Source organism: Hoplias malabaricus, chromosome 14 (genome assembly GCF_029633855.1).
Source record: "Hoplias malabaricus isolate fHopMal1 chromosome 14, fHopMal1.hap1, whole genome shotgun sequence".
NCBI lineage: Eukaryota > Metazoa > Chordata > Actinopteri > Characiformes > Erythrinidae > Hoplias > Hoplias malabaricus.
Window position 1 is genome coordinate 11,942,964 of NC_089813.1, and position 22,042 is coordinate 11,965,005.

General features: G+C 40.9%; 1 protein-coding gene across 1 annotated transcript in view; it reads left to right on the forward strand.

Moving 5' to 3' along the window:
* Positions 1–22,042, forward strand: part of plxnd1 (plexin D1) — an 87,139-nt gene that overhangs the window by 61,143 nt on the left and 3,954 nt on the right. Inside the window, exons 21-34 of the mRNA XM_066643365.1 lie at positions 466–580; positions 1,118–1,225; positions 7,651–7,763; positions 9,875–9,979; positions 11,502–11,632; positions 12,472–12,670; positions 13,859–14,005; positions 14,343–14,499; positions 15,083–15,189; positions 15,610–15,673; positions 16,668–16,702; positions 17,226–17,330; positions 18,661–18,824; positions 19,457–19,604. Coding sequence (XP_066499462.1) covers positions 466–580; positions 1,118–1,225; positions 7,651–7,763; positions 9,875–9,979; positions 11,502–11,632; positions 12,472–12,670; positions 13,859–14,005; positions 14,343–14,499; positions 15,083–15,189; positions 15,610–15,673; positions 16,668–16,702; positions 17,226–17,330; positions 18,661–18,824; positions 19,457–19,604 — 1,698 coding nt within the window. The remainder of the gene's footprint in view (positions 1–465; positions 581–1,117; positions 1,226–7,650; positions 7,764–9,874; positions 9,980–11,501; positions 11,633–12,471; positions 12,671–13,858; positions 14,006–14,342; positions 14,500–15,082; positions 15,190–15,609; positions 15,674–16,667; positions 16,703–17,225; positions 17,331–18,660; positions 18,825–19,456; positions 19,605–22,042) is intronic.

Here is a 22,042-nt window from a genome sequence, read left to right on the forward strand (position 1 = left end):
TATTGGAGGAAAAGTGTGGCTGGCATTTTTGTATTACCAAGGCCCTATTTGTTTTATTTCAGACGTTATGTTGACCAGGTCACTATACTTTGGCTTCAGTATGGATTCAGGTCACTCTGTGTACTTCTCGTGATAACTGTAGACGTTGTCGTTGTTGTTGTTGGTCAGGACAAAAAGACACATGATGTTTGGTCATCACTAGAAAGCAGAAACAAAACTTCTGGAGCTCAGTGACTTCAGCATTATATTGCTTGTTTGGGGAACCAATTTTGTTATTGAGAACTTTAAGGAGTAGGTCAGAATACTGGGGAATTTACGACTTCCCAAAGTCAGGAAAGAGGTTGATGATGATGATACTGATATTTTATTTCTCTGTCTCTCTCTCTTTCTCTCTCTCTCTTTGTCTGTCTCTCTCTTTCTCTGTCTGTCTCTATCTCTCTGTTTGTCTCTCTCTCCCTCTCACAGGTGCAAATTGGTAATTTCCATAAACAGATAGCAGTGGTTCAGATGGGTGGCAGTGAGCTTGCGATCATTGTCACTGTCGCTGTCTGCTGTGTTCTTCTTCTACTGTGTACTGTGGGTAAGTAGGAGAGAGAGACTGTGTGTGTGTGTGTGTGTGTGTGTGTGTGTGTGTGCATGTCAATGATGGACAGTCTGTTGTCCTGAAGACAGATGCTCCAGATGTGAGCGAGATAAAAGGGGACAGCGAGGTCAAGGCCTCTCCCGACAGTTGGCGCACACACAAACACAGAGGCCAACACAAAGCCCCTAGTGTTCTCTGTGGTGTCTGTCGTAGGTCTTTAATCTCTGAAACTCCAGTGAATTAAACAGTCAACCGAGAGTGTGGACCTGAGCCACTGCTGGGTGTTTTATTGACAGCAGATGGGCACATACAATGAGATATTATACACTCAGGAAAGGGAATAAAATTGGCCCAAATATCCACATGATTTCCACATGAAATCACTCCATTTTATTTATTTATTTTTTTTACATCTTACATTTTCATAACATTCTCTCTCTCTCTCTCTCTCTCTCTCTCTCTCTCTCTCTCTCTCTCTTTCTCTCTCTCTCTCTCTCTCTCTCTATTAATATACCACACTCTCTTTTCTCCTAGCACTGGTGGTGTACTGCACAAAGAGCCGGAGGGCAGAGAGATACTGGCAGAAGACCCTCTTACAGATGGAGGAAATGGAGTCACAGATCAGAGAGGAGATACGCAAAGGTATCACACCCCCTCAACCACACACAAGTGTAGAAGCAGGCTCCTGAAAGTATCTTAAAAGAGTGGAAATTTCATTTCAGGCACTTATGTTTACAAGAGAGCAGAGGAGATGTGGATGAACGTGTGTGTGCACATAACTCGGTTCATAAAAAGAGCTGGTCCTCATGAGAGAAAGAAAATGAGGAGGGCAGAGAGGAGTGTGTGTGGGGGGGGTGTAATGGCTGAAATGTGAAGGCCAAGGTAGAGCTAGAGAGAGAGAGAGAAACGGGAAATGTGTGTGTGTACGGTTGTGAAAGAGAGCATGGGTGAGGTGTGTATGCCAAAGTAGAGAGGAAGTGAACGGTCAGCACACACCCCTGAATTCCACAGTGAACCTTCCAGAGAGATATGGGGTCAGAAGGAAAGGTCTAAAGTCATGAGATATGCACATATTCTGTCTTGCCTTCAGTCAGACGTTTCTAGGTGTATGTGTGTGTGTGTGTGTGTGTGTGTGTGTGTAAGAGACATATCTTGGTGCTTCAGGGAGCTTAAATCTGTTTTCTTTTTTACTGTTAGATCAATCTTAGTCTTAGTGGTAAACAATAAACATGTACAGAGTACACCATATGGCCAGAGGTTTGTGAGCATCTGCCAATCCAGGGTTTCTTCTGAAATCAATGCTATTAATAGAGATTTGGGAGTTCTTTTCTGCAATATCAGCCTTTAACTTTCTGGGAAGGCTTTTTGTTTTGTTCAACCTCAATTATTTCCTCAATATAAAGGGTCACTGATAGTTTATGTCCAAAATACGATTGCAAAATTAGAGGTATTAGATGTACATGTGTTTTTGTGTAACTTATTGTTGTAATTTAAACAATTCAACATTTTATTCAATGTTATTTTTACTTTTATTTTATTTACTAAAACTTAAGTATTAATATGCCACACTCACAATCAAATTCTAACATTAAATTCACTATTTTTAAATCGTCTAAACCAAAACTCACACATACTTTTGGGTTCAGTATTAACTCCCAGGAACAGAACAAATCAATGCACATGCATCTGCAGCTTTGTTTTCTTGGTGGAACACGAATGCAATGACAAATATATACTTCTTGCTTGTCATTTTCAAACTACTTCATTTTTAGAGAACATATTTTGTTAAATAAAACTACAGTTGTTGGTTTTAATACAACGCTTACCACACAGTTACCATAAAATGACAAAACAACGTGAGAATGTTTAAATATTGTATTACAATTATACATTACACACAAAAAACCTTTCAAACTTCTTTGTACACGTAATACATGGTTTTATTCCAAGAGCAGCAATATAAAAAGCCTATTCCAGTCATTGATTCAGTTCTATTTCAGGGGTGTAGCACACTGGGACTGGATTGGGGGTTGTCAATCAGACATACACAGTAGGATATTTGCACCATGCCCAGACAATGTGTGTGTTTGTGCGAGAATGCGAATGTATGTGAGCAAAGATGTTGAAATTACAGAATGATACATATACATATCCTGTACGTAATCTCTGATTCTAAACTTAGGGCCCAGCCCACTGTTTCAACCTTATTATAATATAGTTAAACACCCACTACGCCCAAGCTTTTCATGTGATATCAGTTAGGCACCCCTCATTGTCTGTGTGTTCCAGAATTAAGACCACAACACCCCTGAAGTGCTCAGCATTCAGGTCGAGCATTCCAGACACACCTTACTCCAAGCTAATTTCATAGAGCTGTCAGTTAGCCATCAGGCCTCCCTAGTGACTAAGACCATAGCTAGCACCAGTGGCACCGTTAAAGCATGTTCGTCATCAATGATCCCATAAAAAATGTATTCGCAACTTCAGCAAACATAAACCATATTGTTCTCCTTGTTGACACAGGCCATACTGAGCCCACTGGTACTGTTAACGTGCCACTGCATTATACCCAAACTGTCTGTACAGTTGGCTCTAGTTTGCAGACTCTGGTGCAGTCTAGGGTGTCAGTCAGGGGGAATGTGGTGTAGTGTGCGAGGGGCTCAGACTCAGATTTTTTGCCTCCAAATCGCATTGATATGTCCGCAGCCTATCAAACATGTTAGTTTTTTCAACCCGACCTTGAACGTACTCACGTAGCGTAAACTCTTCACCAACTCAATGCTGAATGAGTCCCTTCAACAGCCAAAGAAAATAGCGGATAGAAAGTAAACACAGGAGCATGAAGTGGAGCTCGGGAGCACGGTAGGACGGATTAAACAATTCAATAATGACAAACTACAATTAATTACATAGAGCTGAATGCACATGTACCCTGTGAAGGACTGGTGCCCCCTCCAGTGTGTGTATCTGCCTTGCGCCCAATGATTCTGGGTAGGCTCCGGACACACCGCAACCCACAACTGGATAAGTGGTTACAGACAGTGAATGAATGAATGCACGTGTACCCAATTAATGAGTATTACTTGTATGAGAACATAGTGAGCCACAAAACACACCGTTACAGTCTTTATTTCAGGTTTATTCTAATTTTCCATTCCATGATGCAGAAGTGCGGCGCGTGCCAATGTTTCTGAAATATTTAAAGTGGAACGTAGCCTCAGGTCATATTTTTCTTTGTGGATCTATACAAATAGCAGCACAAACAATAACCGCAGTGAACTTTAAGTCCATGATTATGTGTTTCCTAGGAAACGCGAGTCGCATGCTTAGTTCGGGAGTTTGGGGTTGTGTAGCATGTACCTGACATTTTCACAGTCTCCATAAAAATCACCACAAAACAGTACTGTAGTGTGAAATACCCAGTGTGTTTATAATCTGCCCCGACTAAAAATTGTGTCTCCAGAGGCACTATGTCCCCCTACTGGACTGGCATGATAATGCAATCCTTTCTGTATTTGTCTGGATGGGGATATTCTCAAAAATAAATCTGAGGAGAAAAATTGCTATTTAAAAAAATTATGTTTGTTACATCCATGTGGACGGGGCCTAAGGCTATACCCAGCCCCACTGCCGCTGTTAACACCTGCTAACACTCACCTAGCTCTCTCCATACCTGAGATTCCAAATAGCCTTTTTTGTCACAATCAACTTGTGCCCGCATTATCCCAGACATTTACTCACGATAATAATGTAATTCTGACTGTTCCTTTATGGCTGGCCTTGACACACTGCCTCTAAATCTAAATAAAACCAGCATGAGTGAGCTTAATGAGAGAAGGGTGTGAACTATATACAGAACTGTGGTTAAGAGAAGGCTGACATGAAAGTAACTTAACCTTAAACAAAACAGAACAGCTTAAACCGTTGTGCATGTGTGTCTGTTACATTGAGATGTACTCTTCGCCTTGTGGTTTCGCACCCTTTCTCTGATTTGACTGCTCCCTAAAACACAGCATCTGGTCAGACACGTTTCCACGGTGAGAGTCCACAAACAGGCACAAACACGCACTTTTGTGCATCCTGTGTTGAAAACAATACAAGGAGGTCTCACTTCCTGTCCTCTGCCCCTGAAAACGCACCCACGCTCATTTTCCCAACACCACTGATACCGCATCTCACACACACACACAAACACAAACACACACACACAGAGAGAGAGACAGAGAGAGGATACTAATAGGATACTAATAGCCCTTAAAGGGGCAGTTATTTATTTGTTATTTATTCATTGTCTTCTATAGAATGCACTCTACTCTCATGAAATGAAGAATGATGTAATCCAGTTTGGTTTTAGGGTTTAAACTAAATTAAAAACTAATTTTACAAAACTTCCTCTCATCCCAAACATAGTCAGTCAACCAAGACATATTTGTTATTTGAAAATTACTTCTTTAATTTACCTGGTGACAAAAAGCTAGTCCAGTTAATGTAGTTAATTTGTCTTGTGTATGTTATTTCTGACATTGTACCACATATTATCCTTAAAAGTTGACAACAATACATCATTCATTAGGTTGTCTTGGGAAATCATATAAGCCTAAAGGCCAATTAATACTTCTGTGTTGAGTCGACGCAGAGTCTATGGAGTAGGCTAGGAAAGAGCCCTATGCCGCTGCGAGCGTTTATAGTTCTTCGTTAGTGTCTACGTCGCTCTGCAATTACACCACTAGGGCTGAATCTTAAACATCTTCCTCTACACTATGTAGTACACAATGTAGTGGTGTTGTAGAATTACTTTTATAAACCTTTAAAGTGCACTATTTAGGGAGTAGGGCATTGTTTGGGACAGAGCAGAGTTTACATGAGGTGCCAGGAAAGTGACTAATTCAAATTGGGCACGTTTGTCCCGCGTAGTATTGCTTCTCATTGAGTTATTTTTTCCCAGAGATGTTTTTCCTTTGTTCAACATTTTTATTCATCCCTGATGGCCACACCATGTCTGAGGAAATTTCTCGCTATGAACTTGCTGCTGCTGTCTGCTTCTCTGTGTGTGGAGGTGTGTTCATGTTTCTGTACTTCTTTAGTTCAGCATAAACAATGTCCGCCTGACTTCTGACCAATCACATTCATTGCTGTCTGCGCTGACGTGACGCGTAGTTACGTTTTTGGACTGTGTATGTATATATATACATACTGTGTATGTGCATATATATATATGTACAATTTTTCAGCCATGCAGTTTGAACAATGCTAACCGGTGGACTGGAATTATTGCTAGCTGCATTAGCCTTGTAGCTCTTCTGCAACTTCAGGCACAAATCATGTCTTAACTGACGGGCTGTTTTGGTCTGCAGAGGATATAGTGCAGATTTGGTCTTTGCTAAACTCTCACTTTCAGTGTTACCAGGGAAAAGCCCAACATTGCCTCAGACCCTCCCAAAGGACCCTAACTATTACTGTGCTCATGACAACTGAAACAAAACAGCCCCTCCGACATGGGCTGTGTGAATGTTACAGACTAATACAGCTGACTTGGCTTTTTGATAGCTCAGCTGTCCTCCTCTAATTTGTTGTGGTGCTGACGATATAAAAGCCATGTACACTGAGCAGCTATAGCATTCCTGCCACCTCAAAGTCCTACCCTTGCTGTTCACTAACTGTATACATGCACTTTGTTGTTCCGCAGTTAAATTACTGTACTCTGGCTATTACTCCGCCCCCTTTCTTCAATGGTCAGGAAACCCACAGATCCACCACAGAGCAGGTATTATGTGGACGGTGGATATTTCTGGTTGGTGGACCTTTCTCAGTATAGCAGTGACACTGAGGGATTTACTCCAGAAGCACTGCTGTGTCTGATCCACTCTGTCCAGCACGAGATACTAACACACCACAAGCACGTCAGGGTCACTGCAGCACAGAGAAAGATCCACCACCCAAATAATTCCTGTTCAGTGGTGGTAGTGTGGGAGTCTGAGTCATTATAGCACAGGGTGAAAGGGGGTCAAAGTCTGCAGAGCAACAAATGAAGTACATTTTCTTATTGTAGAACTACAAACTGCAACCTCCACTGTAAGGTCAGTGGCGATACAATGGACACTGTGTATTGAAACAAGGAGGTGGTTATAATGTTATGGCTGACTGCTGTAGAAGCAAAGGTAAAATATTAATAATAAAAAAAAAGCCTGATGTTTTGTTTACCGGCTGTGTTTGTGTGTGTGTGTGTGTGTGGTGTCTCACGTAACACACATTCAGCACACATGGTAAAGACATTTGACTTTCTTATTTTAGCTGGCTGGCTTCACGGGGTTTGATACATACAAACAGAAAGAGCTGGGTAGAATGCATTGAAAAAGATTGGGAAATCTCTGCTGAGAAATCACACACAAACACCAAGTTCCACTGGTTTGCGGTCATATTAACTTCATATTTGTTTTTCTTTTTCTTTTTTCTTTCCTCTCTCCACATTGACAAAAGCCACAAGTTTCCACATAATGTATATTGTGTGTGTGTACTGTAAAATCAGTTCATACACATTCAATTACATCAGTCCAAAGCACTTTGGCTTTCTTTTCATAATAAAATAGCCATAAATTTATAGAGAGGCAGCTGACATGGAAAATAAACTACAAAAACAGGCTACTAAAACATTACCATAAATCACTGTTAGCAGCAAATGAATTAGCCTTGATGCTGAAAGCTGAGAGGCTTGAGCAGATAAATAATCAGAGGTATGGTCGGGTCAAGGGATTTGGATGAGGTGCAGGAGTAGTATTTCTATAATCTTCCATCATATAAATGCATTACACTGGATAAAAAGCAAAGGGTGCGTGTTAGTGTTTGCACTTATAGATGTGTGTGTGTGACTGTGTGGTTATGTATGTGGATATTTATAGCTGCTATTTTAAACAGCAGCATTTAAATTGAAGCTTTACACATATAACTGCAGCAGAATAGGTTTTATATTAAAGATTATATTTTATTATATATATACTCCTGTTTATAACCTATAGCAGTGTATATATACTAGACATCCACAAAACTGTGTGCATGTGTGTGTTTTACAGGCTTTGCAGAGCTGCAAACAGACATGACTGACCTGACTAAAGAGCTGAACCGCAGCCAGGGCATCCCCTTCCTGGAGTACAAACAGTTTGTCACTCGAACCTTTTTCCCTAAGGTAAGAACTAACACCAAGTACGCATACTTGTCTTTCTGTACATGTAAGCCCTGCATAGCAGCGTTTCTTAATCCTGCTCCTGGGGACCCACTACCTCCGCACTGTCAACAAGTCCCTGCTTCAGCTCACGTAGCAATACGCTTTTAAACAAGAAATGACACGCAAAACATATCACAGCATAATGTTTGTGGACCCCTGCTCATTCAACATTTGAAATCTGCGATGTACCATTCTAATGGGTAGTTTACTGTCCTTTGCTGCAGTAACTACTTATTAGACTAGAAGCTGGGACATTCAAGTCTGTTCAAGTACTGATCAACGGGTGTCACAGTGGCGCAGCAGGTAGTGTCGCAGTCACACAGCTCCAGGGACCTGGGGGTTGTGGATTTGATTCCTGCTCCGGGTGACTGTCTGTGAGGAGTTTGGTGTGTTCTCTCTGTGTATGCTTGGGTTTCCTCCGGGTGCTTCGGTTTCCTCCCACAGTTCAAAAACACACGTTGGTAGGTGGATTGGTGACTCAAGTGTCCTAGGTGTTGGTGAACGTGTGTGTTGCCCTGTGAAGGACTGGCGCCCCCTCCAGGGTGTATTCCCGCCTTGCGCCCAATGATTCCAGGTAGGCTCTGGACCCACTGCGACCCTGAACTGGATAAGGGTTACAGATAATGAATGAAGGGTGTTACTGCCTCACAGCCCAATCAATATATCAGGGATTTATACCCCCCTAACTCAGATTTGATATTGAGAATGGGAGAGAATTGGGTCTTAGGGTGTATGTTTAGGACTAGGCCAAGGCCCAGGATTAAACACGTACAAGTTTAAACATGTATTTGGTCCTTTTTATTAAGCAGTACGCATAATATTAATGTTTTAATATGGCAATTTTACAGATTCCAGACTAATTGTGTGTGTGTGTGTGTGTGTGAGAGAGTATATCTGTCTGCACATCTGCATATTATGTCTGTCTGGCTTGTTGTGTTTTTAAGCTTGTGCCTTTTCTAAATGCTGCCGCAAGCATTATATTTTCCATCAGCACTGTCTGAACAATAGTGGGCACCAAGACAAGAAAACTAAGGATACACCCAAAACACACACACACACACACACACACACACACACACACACACACAAACACTGACCCTGGCAGTCAGGGTGTTAGAGGGAAGTAAGTAGGGCAAAGCCTGAAAGTGCTGAACGTTTTGTAATGAGATGGAAAGACAGTGTGTGTCCGTGTGTGTCCGTGTGTGTCTGTGTGTGTGTCTGTGTGCGTCTGTGTGTGTCTGTATGCGTCTGTGTGCGTCTGTGTGTGTCTGTGTGTGTCTGTGTGTGTGTCCGTATGCATCTGTGTGCGTCTGTGTGTGTGTCTGTGTGTGTCCGTGTGTGTCTGTGTGTGTCTATGTGTGTGTGTACATGTTGGGTGTTGAAAAGTAGCCCGAACAGAAACATAAATACTTTTACTGTGACCTCAGCTCTCTTTTTCCCCAGCCGGTCTACAGGGATATTAAACTCCCTGCAACACAATCCTCCATTGCTTTGCTCCTCCACTCTCCCTCGTTCTATCCCTCTCCCCTCCCTTCTCTTCCCCACTCCCTCTGTTTTCTCTGTTTGGTCTCAGCTCATTTTTTATTGTTTCTTTACTCTTGCCCTAGTCTCTTGCTCTTTGTATTTCATGACGAATGGACCACAGGAAAATCTTGTTACATTAATGCATGGTTTTCCCTCCTCCCATAAATTTCAGATGTGATGTTTTCTTATAAGTCTCATGAAACGTGTAAATAACTATGTTTATATTATACAAAGCCATATAGTGGGTTAAGTGCAGTGGATAAGGTGGCCCTAGAGCCATGAATACAAAACACTGTACCAAATAATAAAAGTAACTAATGGTGTTTTATATTGTTAAGGGGCATTTTTAGGCATGACACTATGTACAGCATCTCTATGGGATTTCCAGTGCGGTGTTAGCATGAAGCTAAAAGTGTCGTAGATTAAAACAGAGTATAACAGAACTACCAAAACTATATTAATGTATTATTAATATTGTTATTATTAATCAATGAATCAATCGTTATAATCTCATTTACATCATACTCTGCTCTTGTGTGTGTATGCAGATGTGTTCAGACTATGAGAGGAGTCTGGTTCAGCCGGTGTATGAAAATGACCCTCAGGGACCAAGAGCTTTGCCCGAAACCCATCCTCTATTACAGGACTGGCAGGTAAGGCAGGCACACACACACACACACGCACACACACACACATGCACACATACAAGGTAACACTGCTGGGTTTGTAGGTTTCAGCAGTTTTCCCTGAGCTGCTGCAGACGGGAATACTCTTGTGAAGTTAACTTTTGGAGATAATGAACTGTTGGAGAAATGGCTGTCATGTGACACGGTACCCCATTATGCAATGATTAATGTACGCCTCTACACGCAGTCTGTGTGTGTGCGTGTATCCATGCATGCATGCGTGTGTGTTTCACATGGATTTCAGGTCAGGAGACGTGGGGATCATCTTTAACAGTGATGAAGTGTTTTTACGCAGCAGATCGTCTTTAAAGGAAGCACACACTTTTTTAAAAAAAAAATTCACAGCACCAAACATAAATCTTCACGTGCACATCCGTCTTTGTTTCACTCTCGCTCCGTTTCTGTCAATGAGAGCATATGGAAAGCGTCCACAGGGACCACTCAATTACAGCTACGTTAAACTCTTACCTTGTTCTCAACGCAACTCTCTTCGCTGGGTCAAACGGAGCACGAGGAATTAGAGTGATTAAGCCTTGAGATTTTGGGGCTGTGCAGAAATTCTTTTTCATCTATCAATCTGACAAATTCTCTGGCTTTAGAGGTTCTTTTGAACCGTCTAATCTGTTTATGATCAAAACTTAAATGCAGGAATTGGAGCGAACTTTTCCAGTAATGGTCCTTTCACCATATTACACTCTTCAAACTAAAGATTTCAAAACTTGTAGGGCACTGTTATGGACCATTGACTTTACGTCTAAGTGTTAGCCCTGTCACTGTAGGTTCACACCTGGTGATCCAGGGCCTTGTTCCCTCAGGGTGGCCAGTTATCCCGTATTTAATCCAATACGGACATCTGGTACCTAATGTAACAGAACTGGGCAGTTCGTGTTCTCTTAAAGCATGTTGAGGTTTTCTAGCTAGTGGGTGAATTTGGGTAAAAAAAATCCCCTAAAAAGTTGTTTCATTAAAAAGACCATTCTCTCCAATGGATGTAACTGTCTTTATTTTGTAGAGTGTATATTCTAAGCTTTATCAGATGTATATTGGTCTTTGTTTGAGGTTTTTTTTTACAAAATCTGAGATATTTCCACAGTGTATATATATATATATATATATATATATATATACATTCCTGGACTGAGCACTGAGCATTTCTCAGCAAGCAGAACACTCACAGGAAACTAATGTTACAGGCTTTGCCTTGCACATGCATCTTCTGGCAGCAACCTGTATGGGCTCTTTTCTGAATTTGCCAAGCCAAAGATTAATGCTTTGGTTTCCGCTGTGGTGAGATGGGGCAGACTATGAGGGTTATGTGTCATTGTTTATGGTTGCTTCATTTGCCTTAATATGATTCAAAGATGATGTTGCAAAACACTGGAAGTTTTTGAAAGGCTCAAAAAAGTCCAGTTAGCCAATTTTCAGTACTGGTGATTCAACAGCCTATTGTCTTTCTCTCTGTCTCTATCTGTGTCTGTGTCTCTCTCAGCCCTCCAGCACTGCCAGGCCCAACATGGAAGAAGGAATCACCCTGTTTTCCACTCTGCTCAACAACAAGCACTTTCTCATTACTTTTGTTCACGCTCTGGAGCAGCAGAAGGACTTTGCTGTTCGAGACAGGTACACAGTGTGTTCCAAAGTACAGTACTCTACAAATACTCTCCGGTATTAACTGCGTAACCCATAGAATGTGATGTTATTATTCTAGATCTAATAGTTGAATGATATTGTTATGGTTATAATATTGTAGAGATATAAAGGGTAAAGCAACGCTAGATATAAGTGTGCCCATATTTATGATGGGACCTCCTGCACTTCCCCATAGCCACAGAGTGTAGTGTTAATGTTTATGTGGTTTATTAAAACTGTGTGTGTTCTTTGTAGTAGTGCAGTAATGCAAAATAGGCTTTGATAGGCTTTGAGTCAAACCAAGCGCATGGTTTGATTGACAAGTTTTGTACTGATTGACAAGGTTTGATTACCGGCAAGTTCTTCCTATTATTCTATTGTCTATTTTTGAATAATTACAAAGACAGTAGAATGGACACTGTAATTTCCTGATGCATGTTCGGAGTATTCTGATATACATCAGAGAACATGTCTATTCAAATGTAATAGGGACGCTTGGAATAGACTCAAAGAAACTCAGGCCTTAGATTGAACCACATTCTCTGGCTCCTGTGGTGCACATACACACACACACACACACACAAGATGCATTGTCTTGACACAATTCCCTAAGTCTTCTGCGCCTACACTCCAGAGCTAAGACCTCATACTGTCAATGGAAAAGTTCCAGCTATTTTTTCCTATGGCAGTATCTAGAGGGAGATGCAGCTGGTTTCATGACCATGTTTTGTTGATTAACATGACTTTCTTCTTTATTCTACCTTCCTCTCTTCCTCTCTCCTACTTTTTGATATGTGTTTGTTTTTCTATCTTCCCATGTGTCTGTGTAGATGTAATCTGGCCTCACTGCTCACCATTGCCCTCCATGGTAAACTCGAGTACTACACCAGCATCATGAAAGAGCTTCTGGTGGATCTGATTGACGCGTCGGCCTCCAAGAACCCCAAGCTGATGCTGCGGCGCACTGAGTCCGTGGTTGAGAAGATGCTGACCAACTGGATGTCCATCTGCATGTACACCTACCTCAAGGTGAGAGCAATTAAAGTGTGGGTCTGGGCTTCATGCCAGTGCTCACTACTCCACTACTGCTCAACCATGCAGTCTTAGATTTGGGTGTAAAAAAAAGTATCTCTTTTAATTCGTTGTAAATTTCCTTTCACCTTGAAATGTTTATCCAAACATGACTGGGCCCAACTTTTCACAGTAGTTGGGTTCACATTTCATGCCCATTATATTTATCATAGATCTTTTCTGGGCTGTAATACAGTTATTTTAGTTTTTCTCCTTCCTTTATTTGTTTTTGTAAACATGTAATTACCTCAACACAGTTCAGGTTGGGGTTTTTCTATCTGAAGTTCACAACAGAGTTTTTCTCTCTTTCTTTTTTGAACATTGTATGTTTTTCTTCTGATTCAGTTGATTTCAGAGTGCAACGGATGAACTGCACCAAATTACACATGTGGGTGTTTGTTGATTCATCAGAAATTCTGCAGCGATAAAAGTGCTCTATTTCTTTCACATTTGCCACGAAAAGGACAAAGCAAAACAATACAAAATTTGAAGTTAGGAAATGCACATCACGATTAAAACAATAACAATATTATTAATAAAATTTAATATGTAATTTAATAAACATTTAAACACAAAAGCCTACTCTGGTGTTTTGCTTTTCCTCCTTGGTGCAGAGTTTTGTAAAAATGTGTTTCTGAAAGCAGACAACTTAGACAGATTAACTTGTAACTTGACAGATTGTTGAGTTTTGGTGGACCATGGCTCATGTGTGTGGTGTGGACCTTTAACACCTGTCAAACCCATGGGACGGTTGGTAATTTGAGATACGAATGCATGTTAAATGAAACTAGCTGTCACTTGTGTGACTACACAGGAAACGGGGGAAAAAACCCAACATATAACCCAACATTTCTTCCAACATTTTGGAATTCTGTTGGAAGGCATTGAATGACAAATACGTTTGTTAACAAGGATACTGGAGAGCTTTTAATTACACTTTTACTTTAACAAATGCAGTATAATCTGACGATGGCTGTCGTTGAGGCTAAAGAAATAAGCATTAATGTAATTTAGGAACACTTAGGAATATCATTTTAGGCCCAATTCAAGCCATAAATTCCATTCCAACATGGCTTTACTGTGACTATAGCTTGTTTTCGTATTTTAAATAATTGTTAATTTGTTCTCACAACATTTCTCTTCCAGGAGACGGTTGGTGAGCCTTTCTTCCTCCTGCTGTGTGCCATCAAACAGCAGATCAACAAAGGCTCCACAGATGCCATCACAGGAAAGGCGAGATACACGCTGAACGAGGAGTGGCTCCTAAGAGAGAACATTGAGGCCAAACCACTGGTAAGACACTGGGTGATGTCATTACTTCCTGTCTAGCAGAATGCCTGGTTGACACCACTGTGTTCTTATGAGCCTTGAGGCACTGGACAGCTGTGTGTGTGATCATCAAGTGATTCCTGCAGGAGGATGGTTCATGGACTCATTTTTCATGTGATCTGGGTTGTGACACTTGAAGGGTGTTTACGTCACAGTTACACACTGAATACAGTGTAAGCTGAGGCTAGTGAAGCAGGCTGACTGACTGAGTAACCTACATTATTGAAAGTGTTTTGGAACTTGCTTTAAGGACCATTTAAGGGGTTTTTCTGAATTGACATGTTGGTTGTATATGTTCCAGAACATTAACGTGTCATTCCAAGGCTTCGGCATGGACTCGGTGAGTGTGCGTGTGATGAATACAGACACGATCTGTCAGGTGAAGGAGAAGATACTGGAAGCATTCTATAAGAACCTGCCCTTCTCCCAGTGGCCTCGGGAAGAGGATGTTGACCTGGGTAAATAAGCAACTCACCACAGAACTCCTAGCTATGGCTTTTCCAGTAAAAATACAACTGACCCACTGTGTGCATAGTCAGGCAACACCTGGTTTCAACCACATTTCATTTCACGCGCATTTCTGTGAAGACTATACAAGCTGGGCATGTCCCATCCGCTTTAAAATTAGTGCATTCAGTAATTACAAGGGGTCCACACACCTTTTGAACATAAAATGTATATAAATAAAACACATGCTATCGTTTTAGCCACTTTAACGTTAGCTAACAGATATTTAATCTGTGTGAACCGAATAAACAATCAAAAAGTGTATGTATTTTAAATAATATATTCCAAAATATCCTTCAGGCCGTGAATTTCAGAAAGTTCCCCAGCACCTCCTAGGCTTTGGAAAGTGTTATATAATTTCAGATAATCCTGTTTGAGGGAGTTTATTGTCCCCATTGTCAGAACATGGAGCGAGTTGCCTACTTTGTGAGGAGACTTAAAGACAAAAGACGTTTGTGAAGGTTTTCGACGGCCAATCTGGAGTTTTTTACGGCATCTTTGAAAGCCATTGTAATTTTCTCATTTCCCCCCCAGAGTGGTTTCCTGGAGGCGGCTACAGCAGCAAAATCCTTCAGGATCTGGATAACACCTCTGTAATGGAGGACGGCAGGAAGAAGCTCAACACCGTGTTCCACTACAAGGTGTGTGTAGCCCTGCGTGTGTGTGTGTCAGCTGCAATAAACCTCACTTTTTTAGATTTAAGCCCTTTCAGAGCTCCTCCCAGCGTGTAGCTAGAGACAAAAAAGAAACAGAGGGAGGACAAGATTGAACGAGAGAATGTGTGTGTAAACAGTCATGACCCTGCACTCTTAGCGGTGTGACTGTTTAGTTTGAGGGGTGCCACAGGGAACTAGCTGTGAACTGTATATATGTGTGTGTGTGTGTGTGTGTGTGTGTAGGTGGGTGTCCATGCGTGCAGATCTGCTTCAGTGAAAAAGCTGTGTAACTCGTTATCCAGTGTGTAAACGTCTTCAACTTTAATGAGTGCTTTCTCACTTGAGTGAAGGGCAGTGTCTCCGGCTCATACGACCTTTCACCTTTTGACTTTTTCCCCTGTACAGATCCCAGAGGGAGCGTCACTCGCCATGAGCATGAAAGACAAGAGAGAGAACACACTGGGCAGAGGTAATGACCATGACTGTATATGTATATACACACACACACATATATATGTGTGTGTGTGTGTGTCAGTCAGCTACAGCAGGATGGCCCTGCTAATGTTCTGTTTCAACTGTTTAAAGAGACAGATATCAAATCTTATATATATTTCACATATACCACCAAGTCTTTGAAATATTATTAAAACAAATAAATAAATAAATAAATAAATTCAAACTTCGTTAGCTCTATACTGACGCTTACATAGACCTTTTTTGGCAACTGACATAAACCTAGATAGACATTCCAACATGTGTCTGTTGTCATAAATGCTACTTTGTTGATTCCACTCCAAAAAAGTATTACAATAATTGTATAAATATATATATTTTTAAGTAAAGTGATTTATTGTATACATTTATAATTGCAATGAATTATCATTTGATCAAACAACAGTAATCATTTATCATTATTGTGATTCCAAACTTACAGCTTACGTTCAGCTTAGCCCCCCCCCCACACACACACAAGAAGCAAACAAAAAAAACACTGTTGTTAATGACTCTTCTATCTTTGAATACATCATCATCATCATCCCAAGCTAAGAAAACACCAAATGCCTGAATGTCACACACACAGGGAACACACACATACACACACACACACACAGGGAAACACACACATACACACCTCATAATGAAGGTACATACAGAAATCTGCTCGTGTTTGGTTCTGTTTGTAAACCAGAGAAAGTCAATGTCTGTTGTAATCATGGCGAGGTACTAAAGCTCATTAGACTGGCTCCACGACCAATCAGTGTGTCTCCTCTCTTGACCTTGCTAACACACACAAACACGCACATGAATCACCTACAAACACGGACTCCTCCGTCTCTCTCTCATTAACCTTTCCCTCATTTGAGCGTTCTCAGTGTCTCTCCTTAATTATACTCTTTCTTTTTTACCTTTGTCTTTGTGTCTTAAGCCTGGCTTACTGAGTAATTGCTCTTTTCTCTGTGCAGCTAAAGACTTGGACACAGAGAAGTACGTTCATCTGGTAAGAGTTTCTCTCTCTCTCTCTCTCGCACTCATACATACACAATATTATTGAGGTCTGGGCTTGATTACGCAGGTTTTCCACAATGCCTTTGAGGTATTGCTGTATGCTTACAAACTTCAGAGCGATGACAAGAAGAGAACGAGCGAAAGAAAGAAAGAAAGACAGGAAATGCAAGGCAGACTTAATAGACCATACTTTGTCTAAAAGAGGAATAGCCTTTAAGACTTTGTTCACTTTAAACAGACATCTTGAATTTTTTCTCATGCCCTTTAGTTTAGCGAAAAAACCTTCAAATTCACACCATCACTTCATCAGAACGCTTTCCTGTCGCCCTGTTTCCTTTCCCTGTGCTCAAAGTGTCAGGTTAATAAATGAAATGTTATTTTATTAGTCAGTTACGCTGAAATCCATCATTGTCGGCTTATTACTCACTGAGATGTTGCTGGACCTCATTACCTACCGTTCTTAGCGTGCAGTTAACTCACCAGTCTTTGCTGTTATGTTCCTAATTTGTGTGTAGGTCCTACCTCATGATGAATTAACAGAAACCAAAAAGTCTCATAGGCACAGTCACAGAAAGAAAGTGTTGCCTGAGATATACTTGACACGTCTACTCTCCACAAAGGTAAGCGGTATCTCAATACCTCTTATTTAATAATAAGATCGGTAATCATTTCTTTGGAGTACGAATTTATAAGCCTTTATAAGTGTGTCTTTATAAGTAAGTTTTTGTAACTTAGTAATTATGCTTATAAAATCTAATAATACCTAATAAGACTCTTATAATGAGCTTTAATTAATTGATTATTCACTTATTCATGTGTCACTATTCACTAATAGTGCCTTTTAAACTGATAATATTAATAATTAAAAAAACATAAAATATATGTTTAAAAAGCCATCACCGTGTGCTTCAAATAATTGATTGAATAATTGATTTTAAAAAATGATTTACAGATTTCATTATTTTTTATTATTTTAAAAATTGTGAATAATTTTACTTGAAGCATACAGTTATGGCAAAATCATTAATATGTACGATAAGTGCTTTATAATTACGCACAGATCATAATCCATTTAAAAGTCATTAACTTACATGTTACAAAATAATCAATTATAGCTCATTATAAGAGCTTTTTAAGGCATTATTGGAGATTATATGTATATTTACAAAGCATTATTACCAAGTTACAAAGAGTTATAACTGCATTTATAAAGGCTTATGTATATGGTCTTCATAGAAAATGTCACCAAGGTATCTTTAGATGTACTGAGCATGCTCTGAGCACTTTAACAAATACTGATGCTGTAAACACTCAGGTTGTAACAATTACCAGTTCACTCAGCAAACAATTCAAGACTGTTCATGACACTGGGTTCAACATTTGATATTTTAATCAAAACTGTAGCAGCTGGAAGTGGTGCTGCGAAGTTTAGTGTTCTAACAATTCATTTAATGAAAGGAATGTACACCCTCCGTGATGCATTTCCTCAGACACTCCTTATGACTAGTCAGATCCAATATTTAAGCCACACCCAAGACCACCTGATAGTTGTAATGTAATTCTTTAGAAAGGCACCGGTAGTGGAATAAAACACTCTGAAGCAACTGCATCATCATCATTTAAAAGACGACCACGAGCTGTGGCAACATGCTCATGACTAACAATGATAGTGCATGTCTTCAGCAATAATCTGTGGATGATTGAATCCATGCTGCAGTATTTCTACATTTCAAACTTATCCAAGCAGAAGTGTACTGAAATTAAGTGGAAAGCTTTCGCTAAAGGTATATAGTAGCTGTTATTACTGCAAAGAGAAGTCGAATTTCAGAAGAGATGAGGGACAAGCACCCTCATCTCCTGCAAAGTCCTGCTAAATTTTTCGAATCAAAGTTAAATGGTGAATCTGAAGTCCAATTCTAAACGCAGTTTCCGATTATTGCGTCCCTACAGGGAACACTCCAGAAGTTCCTGGACGACCTCTTCCAGGCCATTCTCAGCATCCCACAGGAGAGGCCGCCTTTGGCTGTGAAGTATTTTTTTGATTTCTTAGAAGAGCAGGCGGACAAACGGGGGATCACAGACCCAGACACACTGCACATCTGGAAAACCAACAGGTGCAGCCCATTCACTTCTGACAGGAAGATTGGAAGCCAGTCATTGAACTGCCATGTTAAGAGAGCTTAGATAATAATAGGTCTGTGAAGAGGGACTGGGAGAGTTAGAGCTCAAGAGATTCAAGCTAAAACTAAAACCGAACTTCCAAACCGGGGCGGTAGGAATGTTTAAAGGTTAGGTAGAGCTCCGGAGGTTCGGGAATAGGTGTAGGTGGGGGTCAGGAGAGTCAGATTTATGGTTTTAAAGAGTTTAGGGGACTCGTAACTGGGCTTAGGTAGGTTTCAAGATATTCATATACAGGGTTTAGTAGGGTCCAGGAGCAAACATTCAGGTAAAATTCAGGAAAGTCAGTCTTCTATATGAATCAGTAGATTCAGCTTATGCACAGTTAGGTTGTGTTTAGGGTTCTGTAGGATTAGGTTTATGTAGGAAGTGAGTTAAAGAGAGTGCAGAAGGTTTCTGGAGAATGTGGGCCAAAGGGGAAATGTATTTATGATGCCAATGTGCATTACATTTATGGTCAGGTGGTGCTGGTTAACAAGAAGTTGACGGACCCTCTCTCTCTCTCTCTCTCTCTCTCTCTCTCTCTGTCTCTGTCTCTCTCTCTCTCTCTCTCTCTCTCACTCTTTAGTCTGCCTCTACGTTTCTGGGTGAACATCCTGAAGAACCCCCAGTTCGTGTTTGACATTGATAAGACAGATCACATGGACGCTTGTCTTTCTGTCATAGCTCAGGCGTTTATTGACGCCTGCTCCATCTCTGACCTGCAGCTGGGAAAGGTAAAGACACACACACACACACACACACACGCTTACGAAACGAACACACACCAAACACAATACGCCAGTAAGCCCTGCCTCATCTGGAATCCATTCTCAAACTTTTGTCAACACATATACAATGTCTGCTCCTGCACCTGGGCAAAGTTAGTATTAAGTATCTCTGTTAACATCTATCCTCAAATCTGTCAGTAGCTCCGGTGTGTGTCCGTCTGTTTATGAGAGCCTCTAACCCCTCAAACTTACAGTAACCTGCTCAATCCTTCACCCTCTAAATAAACTCCACATTCCCTACGTTCGCCCAAAAACGCAGATCGTTTCTGTTCATCATCTTAATGTCTGTTGGTCAGGGTCAGTAACATTATTAATATTCCCACGTTCACAGTGTTCCATGCTCTTAAATCAGCTTCTCTCACACAAACAGAGAACACACACACACCTTCAGCTCCTAGTTTCCTTCCTAGTGAGACGGCTTCCTAACTCCAGCGTTACAGTTCACTCCTCAAACAAAGGCTTGGGGCTGAAAAGCACACACACTCTCCCTCCTCCTCTGTGTGTGATCAGGTCAGTGATAGTACGGTATGTGGATTAGAGGCCTGCACAAGGTGAGTGTGAAATAATTGGCAGGCAGGATTAATTTTCAGGTTCCACAGTCACAGGGAGTGGAGGCGACAGGTTATAGGCTTGTGGGGACGTGTGTTGTAGCTGGTGGGGGTGGGTTTGGATAATAATTGTCTAATAGCTGAAGCAGGGAGGTGGGCTGCAATTTCGCTGCAGAGAAAAACACGTTAATAATTATCTCACGATGCTTACAGATAACAGTTTTAATTGTGGGTTTTCTTCCTAGAAAACTGCTCTGATTTTAAACTTGCGTCGCCCCATGCCACCGCTATTGATTTGGCTTTAACTGTGGATATTTTGTAGTGTAATTAGCTAATAGTTTATTACTAATAAGTGATGAGAAAGGGCTTGAGGGGCTCCTGTGAGTTTGATCCCTAGTGATGCTTAATCCACCAATCTTCCTGTGAATGTGTAGGACCCCCCTCCTGCTCCAACATGATTCTAGTCATTGCAGGTTTCTGTTGAGATGGTCTTCTGTTTCCCAGAGTTCAGTGTTTCTTTATTGTGGCTGGGACTGTGTCTGAAGTATAATGGGTCTGTTCCAAAAACATAGAAAAGCACTGTGTTGCAGGATTACAAAGGTTAAATGTGGACAAGCGTGGACACAGGGGCTGCCCCAGTTAGACAGGTGAGGGTGGGTATGGCGTGTGGCTGTAGTTGTTGGGAGGGAGCAAGAGGAGCGCTAGGTTTTTATAAACGGGTGAAGACAGGAACATTACATTTCGCTGGTGCAGATAAATATGATGCATGGTTTTGAGAAGTTAATAAACAGGTTTCCAATCTAAATGAGATGAAAGGGCTGTCTATGGGAATGTGTGTGTGTGTGAGTGTGTGTGTGTGTGTGGGGGGGGGGTGTTTGTATAAAACTTGGCAGAAAGAAGGAAAGAGTGCGGACAAATGTTAGAGGTCATCAGACAGATGGAGTCCACACGGGAAGTGAACTAGAGGACAGGAAGAGAGAGAGAGAGATAGAGACGAGGAGAGTGAGAGAGAGAGAGAGAGAGAGAGAGAAGCAAAGACAGAGGTAGTGAGGAGGAGGAGGAGGAGAGAACACCTCTAATACAATTAAGCACAATTAGAGACTGATTGCTTTTTCAAGGATGAATCATTTTAATTTTTATTCTCAACTGAAATAAGCCCCCAGTTAGTTTCCAAAACAAAAATATGGAATGCATTTAACACAGAGAATAGCACTTTGTTAATGAGAAGATTGTTATCACACAATCTCACTGATCAAACTTTCATTTGGATAAACAGGAGGTGCAGATTTAACATCACGTTCATCATCTCATCTCCGCACAGATCCTCTGATTAACAGAAACACACTCACCTTCCTGCGTCCTACTTTCTTTGAAAGTTTGTCGCTCTGCAGGCGCTCTGTAGATGCGCTGGGATCACTTCCGTAGAACTGCGGCCCGGGATAGTCGCTTCCACGTTTGACAGGAACTCAAATTGCAGAACTACTATCAGTGAATGACATCAAAATGATGCCAGACACTTTGCCTTTGTGCTGGAAAATGGTGAGCAACCAACAAGCGCAGATAAAATATTAACAATAATGCATTTCATTTTTAATGCATCTTCCATTTACTTAAAAATCTCAAGGTAAAATCCATACCTTGATAAGAGCATAACATTTAAAAAGAGAACAAATTAAACAATCAAATAAATACATTTAAAGAAGCAAACAGCAATAATATTTCATTCATTCATTTATTATCTGTAACCCTTATCCAGTTCAGGGTCGCGGTGGGTCCAGAGCCTACCTGGAATCATTGGGCGCAAGGCGGGAACACACCCTGGAGGGGGTGCCAGTC